This window comes from Crocodylus porosus, unplaced genomic scaffold (genome assembly GCF_001723895.1).
Source record: "Crocodylus porosus isolate Cpor-Errol unplaced genomic scaffold, CroPor_comp1, whole genome shotgun sequence".
Classification (NCBI taxonomy): domain Eukaryota; kingdom Metazoa; phylum Chordata; order Crocodylia; family Crocodylidae; genus Crocodylus; species Crocodylus porosus.
The window spans coordinates 5,114,164-5,128,977 of NW_017728922.1; the positions used below are offsets into that span (position 1 = coordinate 5,114,164).

General features: G+C 48.0%; 1 protein-coding gene and 1 long non-coding RNA gene across 3 annotated transcripts in view; both read left to right on the forward strand.

Annotated features, from left to right (window-relative positions):
* Window positions 1-12,050, forward strand: BLCAP (bladder cancer associated protein). Of its 2 annotated transcripts, none has more exons than XM_019539665.1 (2): window positions 1-35; window positions 10,291-12,050. In XM_019539665.1, exon 2 carries the CDS (start codon window positions 10,409-10,411, stop codon window positions 10,670-10,672), a length of 264 nt encoding a protein of 87 aa, XP_019395210.1. In that variant the 5' UTR covers window positions 1-35; window positions 10,291-10,408; the 3' UTR covers window positions 10,673-12,050. The 2 variants fall into 2 exon arrangements, with proteins under 2 accessions (XP_019395210.1, XP_019395211.1); XM_019539666.1 differs by lacking the exon at window positions 1-35 and adding an exon at window positions 9,307-9,330.
* Window positions 7,893-14,814, forward strand: part of LOC109313197 — a 22,842-nt gene continuing 15,920 nt past the window's right edge. Inside the window, exon 1 of the long non-coding RNA XR_002101984.1 lies at window positions 7,893-7,903. This is a non-coding gene — a long non-coding RNA (uncharacterized LOC109313197). The remainder of the gene's footprint in view (window positions 7,904-14,814) is intronic.

A 14,814-nucleotide genomic window follows, 5' to 3' on the forward strand; every position in this document is an offset into this window, starting at 1 on the left:
GCGGAGCTGAGGTCGCGCCATGGCGCGGAGCGCAGGTAATGGGTGCGCCCCAGCCACGCGGGAGGGCCCCGGAGCTGGGGGATCGCCCTGGGGTGCTGGCGGCTTTGCACGTGCGGCCGCCCCGCCTCTACTGCGGGGCAATGTCACGTGTGGCCGGGCCGCGGGGGAACTGTGGGGCAGGGGGCGCGGTGCTGCGACGGGGGTACGGCGAGGGGCCCCCGGCCAGCTCCTCCTCGCCTCACCCGAAGGAGCGCTTCTTTGTTCACCTTGCTGCTCGGGAAAAGGAGCCATTTGAGACAGGCTGGTGCCGCCGTACTTGCCAGGCAGGATCAGCCTGCTCCTCCTCTGCCCTGCTCCACTGCTTCTCCCAGCAGTGACACAAACTCACTTCACGGCTGGGCCCTCTTCAAGGAAGGCAGGGACTCGCCTTGACCCAGCTTTGTTTGCATAGTGCAGGGGTGGGGGGGCTGCAGGAAGGACCCTGTCTCATAGGCCTGACTGGAGCAGGAGTCTCCCTGAGGCTTTGCCCGAACGAATCCCTGGACGATCGGGTCTAGAGCGGTGGCTCCCAACCTTTCTGACCCAAGGCAGCCCTTGGAAACTGTCAGCTCTTAGCTTTCATCTTTTTTTTTCGCCTACAGAAAAATAATAAAGCGTTTTTTCTGTTGCAAAGAACAAAGACGCCAACTCTGGATTTCTGTCTGAAATCTCTTCGCTTATCTTGTGAATCACATTTCTAAACAGTGCTAATGTTATACAGCACCCTGCAGCAATTCTTGAATGGTTGACAAGGCACCCCAGGGTGCCCTGGCATGCGATTGCAAAACGGTGGTCTAGCATTTCAGAGCCCTGGAAGGTGATCGTAGTTTTAGATGGCTGCTAAGAATCTGACTGTAGTTAGATTGGCTGGACATATCTGAAGGAAGAAGGAGGAAAGGGAGGGGTAGAGCAGAGTAGGATGGCACATCTCTATCCCTAGTGTTTCACAAGCAGGTTTGGTAGTATTACAGCTTTACTGGATGTACACAGAGGTGTGTGATCCATAGTATCGATAGCTACCAACTACTGGCTTTTCAGAGCGCTGGACTAGTACCTAAGAATTGGTGAATCTACTTCTTGCCTAAGAGAAGTGAAAATCATTAAGTAAAGTAACAGCAAAAGTAATGAAGAGTATTCAGTGATTAAACTTGATTTATAGCCATTCCTAAGAGGCCGGGGGAGGGGTGTTATTGATGAACCAGAAGGACCTCTTAGCATAGTTGATGTCCCAGTGGCACTACCCTTGCAGCAGCTAGGCTTTGGAAGCAAACTGTGCCATTTCTCTGGAGTATGGGTTAGAAGTTGCAGGACACGGGTTTCTCAAAGAACACAAGGACAATCGTTGCCTGAAAGGTGAATACTTAATTTTTTTCCAGCTGTCATTGGGGAGCTGGATGAACTCCACTGGGGGCATGGGGATATTGACAGGGATAGCAAAAGAACAGATGCCCCTAAAAATCACGTGTACATTTAAGAAGGCTGAAGAATCGGAAACTGAGCGCCTTTGGGGAATTCTGGATATGCCAGTTTGCCCCTGATTGGGCTGGAGCTGAACCTGTCCCCCTGAGTGCCCACTTCCTTACCGTGGGCTGGGCATCAGAACCTGTGTTTCTAGCAGCTGCAGGCCTGTTGTTTCATTCGGAGACCAGGTTGAGCTGTTCCTCATCACATTCTGACTGAGCCCTGTAGCCTGAGACAAAACCCTCTTTTAAAACCATGTCAGACAACTATGTTGTCCCAAAAGAGCTTTGGCTTCAGCCAACCTGTTCAAAGGGCACTGGGGGTGGGGGAGGCAACTAACAATGGTGCATTATAGGTGAGTTGTATAGGAAAGAAACTTAACCTGAGCTCTTGAGGTGATCTGATACAGAAGCAGCAAGGACTGATGTAATAGCGCAGGGCTGGGAGATTGTTCATGCAGCCTTAGGCTACTTACCTTAGTCTTTTAGTCTTATTCTGTAAAACGGGGTAGCTTCCACGCTTCTCAGGACAGTACATATGGATAGATGTTCATAAGAAACAGATAAATCTGTATTTAAGTGCTGAACTATTAGACAGTCCTGGTAAGGGGTGGGAGGTGTGCTTACACACATTGTGTACATCTTCACACACATAAAATGCATCTTATCATTGTTAACTTGGGAGTTCTCTGGTTCCTTTAAATTCCAGGGAGAGGCTCAGGTTTCTGAAAAGCTGATTAGTTGACTGACTCTGCTGGTGCATTATTGATCTTTTTTTTTTGTAAAGCCTTGGAAAAGCCGGACTGAGAATAGCTTCACTATATGCTGGGAAGAAGGGTTCTTAAATCCACTAGGCTTTTGCATTCTTTCTGGAGCAGCACCTGTTTAATTTTACTCAGTAGGATAGATGTTACCTCTAAGCATTTCCTTGGATGCTTAGTGAAAACCCACCATGACTATCCCCAGTTGTCAGGGGTAAATGGAGCCTCAGGGTAGCCTTTTTTTCTAAAACAGGGGTATAGAATTGAGTACAGCAGGCTCAAGTGTCCATAAGCTATAGCATTATAAATATCTTGCAACTAACACTATGGTAAGAAGCCTTTTCTGCAGCTCACAAACTTCTCAGTGAATTTATTCTGCTGTCTTTGTTTTTTGAATATTTCTTTGCAAAAAAAGGCAAACTGGGTAGCTGTGACTGGACAGACAAGTCATAAGGGTTTGTTTCTGTTCAGTGACTGGAGAAATGTGGCAGTACATTGGCATGTAGATTTTAATAATGTCCCTGTGAAAATGTGCAGCAAACAAGGGACATGACCACATCTGAAAGATTCGTTAATGAGCGGGCAGAAAACTATTTGTATTTGTCCAGCTCTAATGAGGTGTGTCGCTGGGACCTATAAACTTGCAGGGACAGAGGGTAGGAAGCTCAAGTATATAGCTTAGAGAGACTAGAAAGGAAAGTGAATTGGAGAATGTGGGGAGCTTTTTATGTTCTCGGTGACTAAGCAGGCTGCAACATAGTAGTGCTTCAAAGGAGTCAAAGTAGTCAGTACTCTGGAAATGAGTAAGAAGGGTTGGGTAAACCAGTGTGGTTGACAAGTCAGCTGATTGGGCATGAGGCCTGGAGTACTTCCTGAAGAAGGCACTTGCACCATACTAGCCAAGAAGCCTGAGAGCTGAATCAGAGGACAGAGGAGAACCACAGCAAGAGGTTTGGAAGAAGCAGGATCCAGTTGTGAGACAAAAAGTTTATTCAGTGAGATGCTGCTGAATTCTAGGTAAGAACTTGCTGTCCATGTGTGGCAATCTACTAGAGGTGCACCAATATATTGGTCCATATCATATCAGCACTAGGGGTGAACCGATAGAGATTTTGGGGGCTGATACCGATAACCAATTTAAGGAGGCACATCAGCCAATACTGATCCGATTTCCAATACAGCTGTGTGCAGCTGGTAAGTTCATTGTGGTAGAAGGGGAGGGGGGGTTGTGGGGGGTGAAGATCAATGCCCCCCACAGTAAGGGAGGGGGCAGGCACTGCCCAGCCTGGGTGGGGCATGGTGCGGGACAGAGTTGGGGGGGAGGCTCCCACCGCTGCTTGCACCCCAGGAGGGAATGGGTGGAGTGTGTGCCCCTAGATCTGCGCGGATCAGAGCAGGCAGGCTGTATCAGGGGATGTGCCAGGCTCTTAGCGGGGGCTGAGTGCGGGGCAGGGGCTATGGAGGGGGCTGCAGCCACCCCAGATTTTGTCATAGCCCCACTCCCAGCACCAACACCCATCTGGCGCAGCCCTGGCTCAACACCCCACCTCCACCCCTGTGCTGGGAAGAGCCGGTGCTGTGCCGGGCAGGTGTCAGCACTGAGAGTGGGACTATGGTGAAATTTGGTGTGGCTGCAGCCCCCACCGTAGCCTCTGTCTTAAGCTTGGCACAGCCCTGGCTGCAGCCCGCCCACCCTGCCCCACGCAGATCTGGGGGTACATGCCCCCACCTCCTGTGCCTTCCCAGGGTGCATGCAGCAGTGGGAGCTGGCCCCCACACAAGCCATGGGTCTGTCCTGTGCCCACCCCTTGCCCCAGCTGGACAGTGTCTGCCCCCTCCCTCCCCCCTCCTCTTCCACCACAAGGATTTAGCAGCTGCACACAGCTCTCCACACTACTGGGCTGTGTTCCTTGCTGACTAAATACTGTGCTAAGGCTGCGCACACGCATAAACATTTATCAACCAGATTATCAGCTGCATTGGGCCAATTTCTGATACAGCCAATTTTCTTTATATTGGTACCGATCTGATACCAGGCTGATGTGTCAGTGCACCTCTAAATCGGCACCAATAAAAGGAAAATTGACATTATTGGCAATTGGCTTTTTGTGGCCAATGTGGCCAATAATGTTACCATAAATGCTGCACGCAAGTGTGCAGCTACAGCATGCAGGCAACTGGGAACTCAGCCCAGCAGCTTGGATAGCAGTGTCCAGCTGGTAAGTCTGTGGGGGTGGAAGAGTCATGAGGGGGCAGATTAAGGCCTGCATGGTGAGGTGGGACAAAACTAAGGAGGGCTTGTCCAGTTTGGGGGGGGGGCTCCCACCACTGTGCACACCCCTGGGGGAGGCATGGGGGGCATGTTTCCCCTGGATCTGTGTGCAGCGTGAGGGCTGTGCTTGCCTCTTCCCGGGTGGAGGCTGGGCCAGGGTAGCAACAGCAGTGCTGGGGGGGAGGGGCCTACGGCAAACTTTGGGATGGCTGTAGCCCATCCTGTAGCACCCCCCAGCACCTCCGCCTGCCCCGAGTGCAGCCCCAGCCTAGCCCCTGCTAGGAAGGCACAGCCCCCACCCCCAGTAGGCAGCCCGCCCTCACCCTGTGCACAAATCTGCTTGGGGGTGGGAGACAGGTGGTGGGGACCCCCCTCCCTGCAGTCCCTGGACAAGCCACCTGTGGCTCCATCCTGCACCCTGCTCTGCCCTGACTGGGCAGTGCCTGCCCCAGCCCTAGTCCTACTCCCTCCCTCACCATAGGGGCCTCAATCTGTGCCCCCGTGCCTCTTCCCTTCTCCACCCCAAACTTACAGGCCTGACGCTGCTCTTCAGGGTGCCAGATCGCATGTTGGCTATTGGATTGGTGTTGGCCGATATGACTGGCTAATAATCGGCCATCAGTATTAGCCAAAAAAATCTTTATTAGTGCACACCTACAGTCTACCCTTACTGGATCAAAAGCAGGAAACTGGTTTCCTGGTGGTGAAAGGAAAGAGAAAATCAAGTGGGAATTCAATGCATTTGCTGCCTCAGACTACTGTAGGGCAGTCTAGATAGACTATTTTGGGTATGTCCAAGTCTAATTTAGATAAAGCAATTAGTGATCAGAGACTGGAAAATGAAGAGGGACTTTTTACCTCTGAGGAAATAAGGTAATAAGGGTAAGAGGGCCAGTGTCCCAAGCGCCTTAAGGATGATAGAGCAGAAGAGAATAATCTCTGTTTTTTTCCAAAAATACAATGGAAAGTAGATAGCCAAGGCCTGCCATACCTGGCTTGCTTTACATTTTCCTTCCCAACCCCCAAGAGAGACATCACTCATGTTAAAGATGGCTGACCATACTTCCCTATCCTCCTGGTTCTTCAGAACTGGAAGTATTCTCACTCTTTAAAAAAAAATCTCAAATAAGTAATACTGGATTATGAAAAACAGATTATAGGCCTGTCTGTCAGTCTCACACTGAAAGCTTCCAGCACTGATATTTACCATCAGCCCTTGTTCTAGTTTTTTCTTTCACCTTGTACTCCACATTTGGGTTCATGAATCTGAGAAATCTAATTGTTGGGGCAGTAGTTAAGAGTTGTAGGAAGAAAAATGATACCTGCTACTCAGCACTTTTGGCTGTTTTCAGCTGGAGTAATTGGTGTAAATCTGAACACTCATGGCCAAGAGCAAAATTTTTAAGTCAAAGCAATCTCTGTTGAAAATGCTGCTGGTTGATTTTGCAGCTGGGTATCGTGAATGCTGCCTCAAACTACAGACTCTGCTAAAAAGTGTTGTTACAAAAATAATAGTGTGTTGTGAGGCCATTGCAGCTCTGAAACTAAGTTAGGTCAACATTTGGGTAAGACATGTAAGGAACATCCAGCACTGGAGGAAGTGGTATCAGCATTGCAGTTTGTAGACCTTACGTCTGTTGTTTTGCCTTAACTAGGATTTAAAGGCATAAGGAAGATTATATTAGTTACCTCCATTTAACGTCACAGTTGTCTTAAATTCTAGTTCTGCATCCAGAATCTGGAATCTGTGGAGACCTGGTGTCCCATCCTGATACTGGTTCTGACTTCTGGAGGAAACCCAAAATAAAATTCCTGAAACCTTGTGATTTAGAAAAGTCCTGTGATATTGCTAAGGGCAGGTCTTTTAACTTTCCCCGCAGTTCACTTTTAGCTTAAAACACCCTACATAACATCTACATCCCTGGTGCAGTTCCAGTTCACTCCCTGTCCCAAGTCGTTGAGCTGTGCTTAGTGCTTTTGGTTGCTGCATTTCAGTCTGAGGGTGGCTGCGTGCAAGTTGGTAGACTAATCTACCAGGTGGAGGAGGAGAAACCATGCTTCAGTCAGATGCACAGACCAAGTTCATGAGGTCAGGGCTGTCTTTTAAATCTTGGTTTCTTTGTTAAAGCACCTCAAGAGTTTCACTGCATTGCTCGTCTTAGCTCTTCTTCATGGCTTTGCTGCTTTAGCCCGTGGAGGTTTCTCACCAGTTTGTGCCCACTCCTGTTAGTTTCATAGTTTCTAGGGTCAGAAGGGACCTGAGCAGATCATCTAGTCTGACCCCCCCTGCCATGGCAGGAAATAGTAATTAGATGTCTCCTTAGCTGCCAGATGAAAAGTCCTTTCCTCAACTGCTACTTTGTGTAAAAGGCAACAAAGCCATATGTGATCTCCTGCAGGTACGTACAGTCTTGAAAGGGCAGGAGCTGAAGCTCTAGTGTCCTGATCCACTGCATTTCCATGGTGGACATAGTGATCCTTGCCCATAATTTCTGTAGTGATTTTTTTTTTTTAAGTTTGCAGAGCATTTGAATGAAAGTTTCTATACAACAACAAGATCTGTCTTGTGCATTTGAGAACTATTGTGTAGCGGGATTAAAGGGGGGGCTGCAGAGCACTGACTCGCTACAATTGTGTTGCTGTCTGCTCTCATGCTGCATCTTTGACTAGACAGGAAGGAAAATAAAGGGGTCTCTGTGTGTGTTCATGCATGGGGTGGGAGGTGGGGATTTAGCTGCCTCCCTCTCCTGAGACCTATCAGGCCAAGTTGTTCCTCTGAAAACTTACCCCTGGCAGGAATTAAGGAGCACTTGCATTCTGCAGTGCCTTTCATCTGAGGATCTTAAAGGTTAATAGACCTCACTCCTGCAAAATAAGCAAGGTTTAGCCTGTGTCGCCGACAGAGAAACTGGCACAGGTCAAGACTTGCCCAGAGAGACGAGTGAGTCATTGAAGCTGGAATAAAAACCCGGGGTTCCAGTTCTTTCTTCTTGGCTCGCCCTGCTGGACTATTGCAGTTTAAAACAAATGTCTCAGTAAATTACCAAGCCAGAAAACAAGCTCATTAACTTTCCTGACAAAACAAACTCCAGTTCCCCACTCTGTCTGCTGAAGGATTCTCACTTTCCTCTCCCTGCTGCAGCAAGACAAACACAACGTACCTTGTATTTCAGCACACTGATCTGCTGTCTAATCACAGATGGGGGACACACTTTCACTGCTAGTAAGGTAGATCCTCTCATGGATAGCACAGGAGAAGTAATGCATGAGGCAGGAATGTGCTTCCAGCTTTCATCAGTGTACCAGGTACTTAAATAAGACTTGCAGCATCACAGTCTCTATTATGACTTCACTGCTCATGGCAGGAAGCAGTTTGTGATTTTCTTTGGACTCTGCCATGCAATCTATTATTTCTTGACTACCTTCCCAAAGTCAGGAAACCTCATCCAGCTTCAGCCAAGGAATGTTTGTTGGGCTGTCTTCTCAGTTCTTTGTCCCACCAGTCTCCTGGCACCCAACAGATCTAATCCAGACACACTTAGCTTGGTCCTTCATCCTTCTGACAGAACACCATGCAGTTCAGCCTATGAAAGGAGGAGGATCTTTAGCCATCACAACCAGAGGGGCTGTTTGTTCAGTGGTGATACCAGAACCTGTGGCATCTTCCCACAGATAACAGGTTTGGCCCAATTTCAAACATTTCCCCTGTCCCTTTGTTGGCTGCCACTATCCTTGGCAGTGCTGTATGTACATAATAACAGTTACTTGTGGAATGAAAAGAACCGTCTAAATCTAAGCTCTTATGGACTGCTTCTCAGAGTCTCATTTTCCTTCTTTTTACCATCTCTGGTGTCACTTTAACAGCCCTATACATCATCTCAATGTGATACTAGGTTGAGTATCCAGGTTGGGGTGCCCTGATTGCGGCTCTGAGACCTTGGGTAAATCTCATCAACTGCTCAGAGAGATGCTGGGGCCAGCAGATAGCTTTAGAGCTCGTCTCACCTGCGTATCATTGGCATGTAGTTCCGTCTTGCAACTCTTCTCCGTTTCCTCATATGTAAAATGAAGATAAATGCTTTGGAATGTACTTGAAGGTCCTCAGATGGAACAGGTCATGCAGGGCTAAGTACTTTAGCTTCAGCTACTTAGATCACTTGCTGTAGCTGCTGCCAGTCTGCTAAGGGGAGAAGTGTAATTTCTGGTCTGCCAGTCAGCCACCCCACATTGGCTCCCTTGTCAAAACATGCTGCTTCAATATATCTTATAAGGGCAGGCCACACAAGGCTATCCCGTGCTTAAATGCTGCCATTTTGAGACTGCCCTGGATCTGATCTGATCGGATCTGATCTGACACTCTTGTTAGGCTGGGATTGTAAATCCTTCAGGCTTTGTAGCATGCACACTGTCAGCATTCAAGAGTAGCTTTCAATGATTTAAATTTATTGTTGGTTTCCCGTGCTCTCTGCTCACAGAATGGTATAGGGTGGGTGTGTACTCCATTTTCAGTTGGGTGTTGTTTTAATGGGTCTGTGTGTGGGGGAGAGAGTGGGACACAGCTCAACACCCCAGTGTTTCAACAATGAGTAAAAGCACTGAAGAGGCATCTGCCTTCTCTGATTCTCCTGCTTTTGGCCTTTTCATTCAATAGTACAAGAAACCATTGTGGGTAATTAATTGATTGGGCTTCACTCCTATCTTGTGTTCCTTGCTCCTCTTTTTTTTTTTGCAGCCCTAGGACCTGAAATTGGCTTTTGGTTTGCTTCTCCTGGGAAAAAGAAAAAGTAGTGCTACTAAGGTAAACCTTGTAGAATCCTGTCATTGCAGGGCCAAGCAGGAAATCAAGTGGTAAAAAGTGAGATTTGCCCCTCATCCCACACTTGTCAATCTTTCTACTACTTGTCACATGCCATCAACCATATGCCGAGCTGCTTTTCCAGCTGGGCCTGTTTGACAGAAGTGATTTCCCCTTTGGGAGCAAAATTAGGTTCCATCAACCATTCTTTGCCGTCCGTTGCTTTCCATGCAGCAGCTGCAAGATCACCTCTGCACACTGCACTTGCTTACATGCCTTCCTAATCTCTGGACATTTTCAGTTGAGCGTGCACATCGGGAGGAAAACAAGCTGCTGCATCTTCACTGTGTAACAAGCTTTCCCTTCAGCTTTCCATACTGCACTAAGGGAGAGGGGCTGTTTGCTGCTGTTCTGGAAGTCGGGGGGCAGTGTCTTTGTGGTCTGCACTTCTTCCCAGAAATTGGAGACTTCATCCACCTCCATTATGACAGGGATGCAACCTTGCCCTACCTCTTGTCCTGCATACTAGATAATGATGTTTTTGCCATTTCTCTGGGAAGCCTCACATCCTAACATTGAAACCTGCAGCCAGGCCCTATTCCCCCGTTTGGTATCTGAAAACTCAGAGTGCAATCTTATTCCTGTTCGAGTCCCCAAGAAAGCATCAATGCATCTACTTCTGTGAATGCTTTCACTTCAGCCTTAAGACTGAATCATAAAAGATGGCAACAAGGAGGAAGAGGAGAATCCACCTATCTTTCGTCAGGGACTCCAGCAGGGTAGATAGAGTAGGATTGGTTGTAGATACCCAACAGATGGAACAGCATCAGGTGCTTCATGCTGAAATGGACAAAGTACAGAATTTGGGGAGCGAAGTGACTGTATGAAAAGACTGTTTGACTTGTTTGGCATATACCCACAACCCAAGTGTGACTGTTCCCCTTCTCTCTCTTTCTCTCTCAGCTTTATCTTCATGTTACAGAACAGCCTTGTGGATCCTGCCTGCCTGAAGATTTGGTGGACCACTCTCCAGAAACATTTCTGATTGCTTCTGTCCTTGGGTCCTGGACTGCCAGACACTATGTACTGCCTTCAGTGGTTACTGCCTGTCCTTCTCATCCCCAAGCCCCTCAATCCCGCATTGTGGTTCAGTCACTCGATGTTCATGGGCTTCTACCTGCTGAGTTTCCTCCTGGAGCGGAAGCCATGCACAATTTGTGCCTTGGTCTTCCTGGCAGCCTTGTTCCTCATCTGCTATAGCTGCTGGGGGAACTGCTTCCTGTACCACTGCACTGGCTCCCAACTGCCTGAATCAGCTCATGATCCCAGCATAGTTGGTACTTAAACCAGTCTCTCAGCCTGCCGACGACTCCAGTTTTGCTTTTAAAGAGCGGGGTTGGGGGCAGGAGGGATTGTGAGGCATGCGGCTGGAGTACAAGCAGCCTGTGTTCTGTAATGTATGCGTGGACTAGAGCGGTAAATTCCTGACCAGCCCTCCCATTTTGCCTGTGGCTTGTTTACTGTGTGAACTCTGGCATCACCACCTGCTTTTAGAAGCAGAACAGCCCTATCTTTTTCTTCCTGTGTTGTTGGGAATAGACACCAGCCCTTCCAGCTGAGGTGTGGGGGGGAAGAAGGAGCTGTCACCCTGTCTTGTTCTTGTATGGTGGTGGAGTTCTGCTGTGTCTCTTGCTTATCCTTGTATGGCCATGGCGGTCTGTCCTAGGGCTTTGAGCTCACCAGATCTGTCGAAGCAGCCACAGGAGTCTCTCCATCTCGCTCTCTGCAGGGCATCAGGCTTTCTCGCCCTGCTGATCAAGGGAACTCAGCAGCTAACAGACGGATGCAGCCAAAAGTTGTGGAGCCAGAGGCCATTGAGTCATCTCCTGCTCAGCATGCCAAAGCTAAGCGTCTGGACTGCCCAAGTGCTTTCTGAACTACTTACATGCTCCTCAGTCACAGCTTAAAAACCCTCAGTTGTCATGATGCTTTTACAGCACTTCTCACAGGGGTCAAGCTCCCTTCCTGGTTTGCCACAACTTGCTGTGGCTTTGATTGCTGGGATCTGAACACATGCTCTGCTATGGTGTTTGGGGTTGTGTAAAGTTGGCACTCCCAGCCTGACAGGCTAGGAGACCATTGTTGGGGGGAGGGAGGGATGATGCTGTGAAGTGCTGCAGTTCAAAACAGCAAATGGTTACAGTTATTTAAATGACAGTGTTTTCAGGCCAGGGATGACTGTGCATTTTCTATTATTAAAAGCAAGCCAGCTGCCAGATCCCCTGCCTGGGGAGAGGGAGGAACAGATGGCTAGTGGGAAGTGCCTGGGTCAGCCTCTTCCCTTGGCAGGAGGTTTTGATGTGCCCTGAGTGGCACTTGCTGCACAGCTTTCTTTCCCACCCCCACCATTCCTGGAGCTGCCAGGGGAACAGTCCTCCTTGCAGAACAAGGCAATCACTTGTGAGAAATTTAACCAGTTCTCAAAAAAAAAAAAAAAAAAAAAAAAAAAAAAACCCACACACTGGCTCCAAAGCATCCAGGTGACTGTTCTGTTTGCCATCCATTTGTCTCCACACATGCTTCTTCTCATGAAGAGGGGCAGGAATAGCTGCTGCTGTTTCCCTAAGAAGTAGAAAATCAAATTGTACAACTTCCAGAGCATTTGGTTTGTTCATTGCACAGCTGTTCAAGATGTTTAATAAAGCTTTATAAACTTTGGTCTATGGACTTGTGCCAGTTTGATGCATCCACTGCCCCTGGACTAAGGCATCTGGCCCAGTAACTTTCTGTTCCTCCACATCCTTTACTGAGGACAAGGCAAAGCAGGCCTACAAAAATACTAGAGTCTGCACCAATGCCACGTTTGCTTACGTTGTTTGCTTGGTCTGGAACACAGAGTGCCTGACACTCACCCTTCTTCCCATTCAGTTAAGAGGGATTTGGACACAGATTTTAAAAATCAGAAGTAGGTTTTACATGTGGCCCTGAGGCCTGGTTCAAGTGGCAAGACCAAACTCACAGACTTCCAGCTGCAAGGGTAGGTGGCTAAGTCTAAAACTAAGGACTCCAGTACACTGGCAGAAATGAGACCTGTTTCAGTAGCACCAGTGGAAGAAGCTGTAGCGTCTCCAGCAGTTGCATATGTTTTCACGTAGGGCTCACTGAGGAGGTGGCAACGCCTGAATCCATCCCCCCTGCTTTGCTGTGCAGCTGTCATTTGACAGAAGTGAGACGGAGTTCATCCCTGGATGCAGCTTAATACAGACATGCCATCAGAGCTGTTTGAGAAAAAGTGTATGAGGTTTGTCTCAGCACTCTTGTTCCAGGTGAGCTCTTCGAGGATGCAGCCTTGGACTCTGAAGTAGAAGGCTAGGATAGTGCTTTCATTGTACCAAGTACAACATATTCTGCCTCTTGCATTTTGAAATTGTTTGGTAAAACAGCCAGACCCCTCTGCCCCCTTTTTTGTTAAGCAGTTAATGTGCATCAGAATACTTGCCCAATGATTTGCAATCCGTAAGAGCAAGAGAGAGACCTTACATAGCTAAGGAAAGTTGCTTATAATGCAGCTCGTCTCTGGTTTGTAGCAGTGGCAGACAAGGGAGCAGCTCATAGTTAAATACACAGCAAAGTGATAAAGAGGAGATGGGAACTAGAAGTTCAGGGATTACATAGAGGCTGGTTCAGAGCCACAGCCTCATTACTTAGTGACCTGTGTGAAATGAGTCTGGAGAGCCTCCCGTGTTCTTCACTAACTTGTCTTCATTTGAAACGCTTGACAGCCTCTACCAGTAAGGCAGGGGCTAGTACCTTTGTCCTCACCCAGAGGATGGCCCCTCACAGTCAAAGCATATTGGCAGGGTAGCATAGAGAAGTTTGCTAAACCTTTGTCCTGTGAGCAGAGGGCACCAGCACTCTGGCACCTGATCCTAGCACCACATTCTCAGGCTGCAGCATAATTGCAGCATCCAAATTTCAAAGCGTCTGTTGCTTGCCTTACCTGCCTCACCACAATTCCAGAAATCACTTACTCAGAGGTAAGGAACACTGCCACCCTCACCTGGGCTGCATGCAAATACTCTGTCCTCATTGCCAGGCTCTGCTAGGATGATATTCTATATGGGGTTCCTTTGCTAGCTGGTGTCTAGCTGGTCAAGAGGTCACTGCTTCCACCACAGTTGTGATCCGCTGAAACTGAATCCAGTTTTCTTTGTTGCCTCAACTCGCACAAGTCCAACTTGGCAAGAAGTGGCAGCGCACCAGCTTTATAAAGTGTAAGAAACAGCTTTGCATGGTCCTGAACAGATGTCAAAAAGCAGCTTTCACCTGTCTGGTTTGGGTATTTGTCTCATCATTTGTGCAGAGCCTCAGGACTAGGAGACAGCTACACTGAAGTCAATGTAGGCTTAACTGAAGTCAGCGTAGGCTTAACTGCTCAACGTGCTCACTACTCAGCAGCTACAGGAACAGCCTGTACTAAGATACTATACTTGCACTCCATTAAAGGCTGCTTGCCTCCTTTCTCAGGATGCATTACACATCTAAATGTCAGCCGTGATATAGATAAGACGTAGTCTAGGTCTGCTTTAAAATCAGAATTGGATGGGACCTCAAGGGGCCTCCAGTCAAGTCCCCTGCACAAATACAAGAATACAGTTCAAATCCATCCCCATCAAATGCTTATCCAGTCTCCCCTTGAAAACTTCCAGTGACAGAGTCTACAGCTCCCCTGGGTGGTCTAGTCCACTGCCTCGCTGTTCCAAGAGCATTTTCCCTGGGTGCATCAACATGAGAAACAATGCCCATTGGACTAATTCTACTGCGTGTTAGGGCATCACGCAAAGTGTGCTAATGCACAGTAGATTAGTCCAGCATGCACAAAAAACATTTATATGCGCTAATGTGCAGTAACACCAATTACAGCACATTAAGTTAGTAACTTATTACTGGTACTAAATAAATGTGCCATAATTACGATGCATTAACAAACATGTAGATGTGCCCCCTGAGATCTAGTCTAGAGCAGCTTTGGTGCAATTTAAAACCACTGCTTTGTGTTCTGCCCTGTGTGGCAAGGGCAAACAGTTCTCCCTCTTTTTTGTGGCAGCCTGTCACATTTTTAAACTGTTAAGAAGACCGCCCCTCCCCCCCGCCATTTAGAGCCCTTGCAATAGACTAGCATTTTGCAAATTTCCAGCCCAAAGCACACTTACATTAATACAGTTTTTCCGTGGCACACCAGTTAAGGCATTCCCCATCCTCATCCCTATTGTAGCTCATTGCCAGGGCAAAATTCCATGGCGCACCTGTTCATTTCTGATAGCACACTTCTGTGCTGTGGCACACTGGTTGGGAAACACTGCTCCCAGTCAGTTTCCTGTCACACAGCTGAAGGCAGTACAAGTCCATTAGGAAGCAGACAGTACAAAAATGTGTACACTTAAGTGGTTTATGCACTTAACTGATATGCAGAAAACATGCCATTTA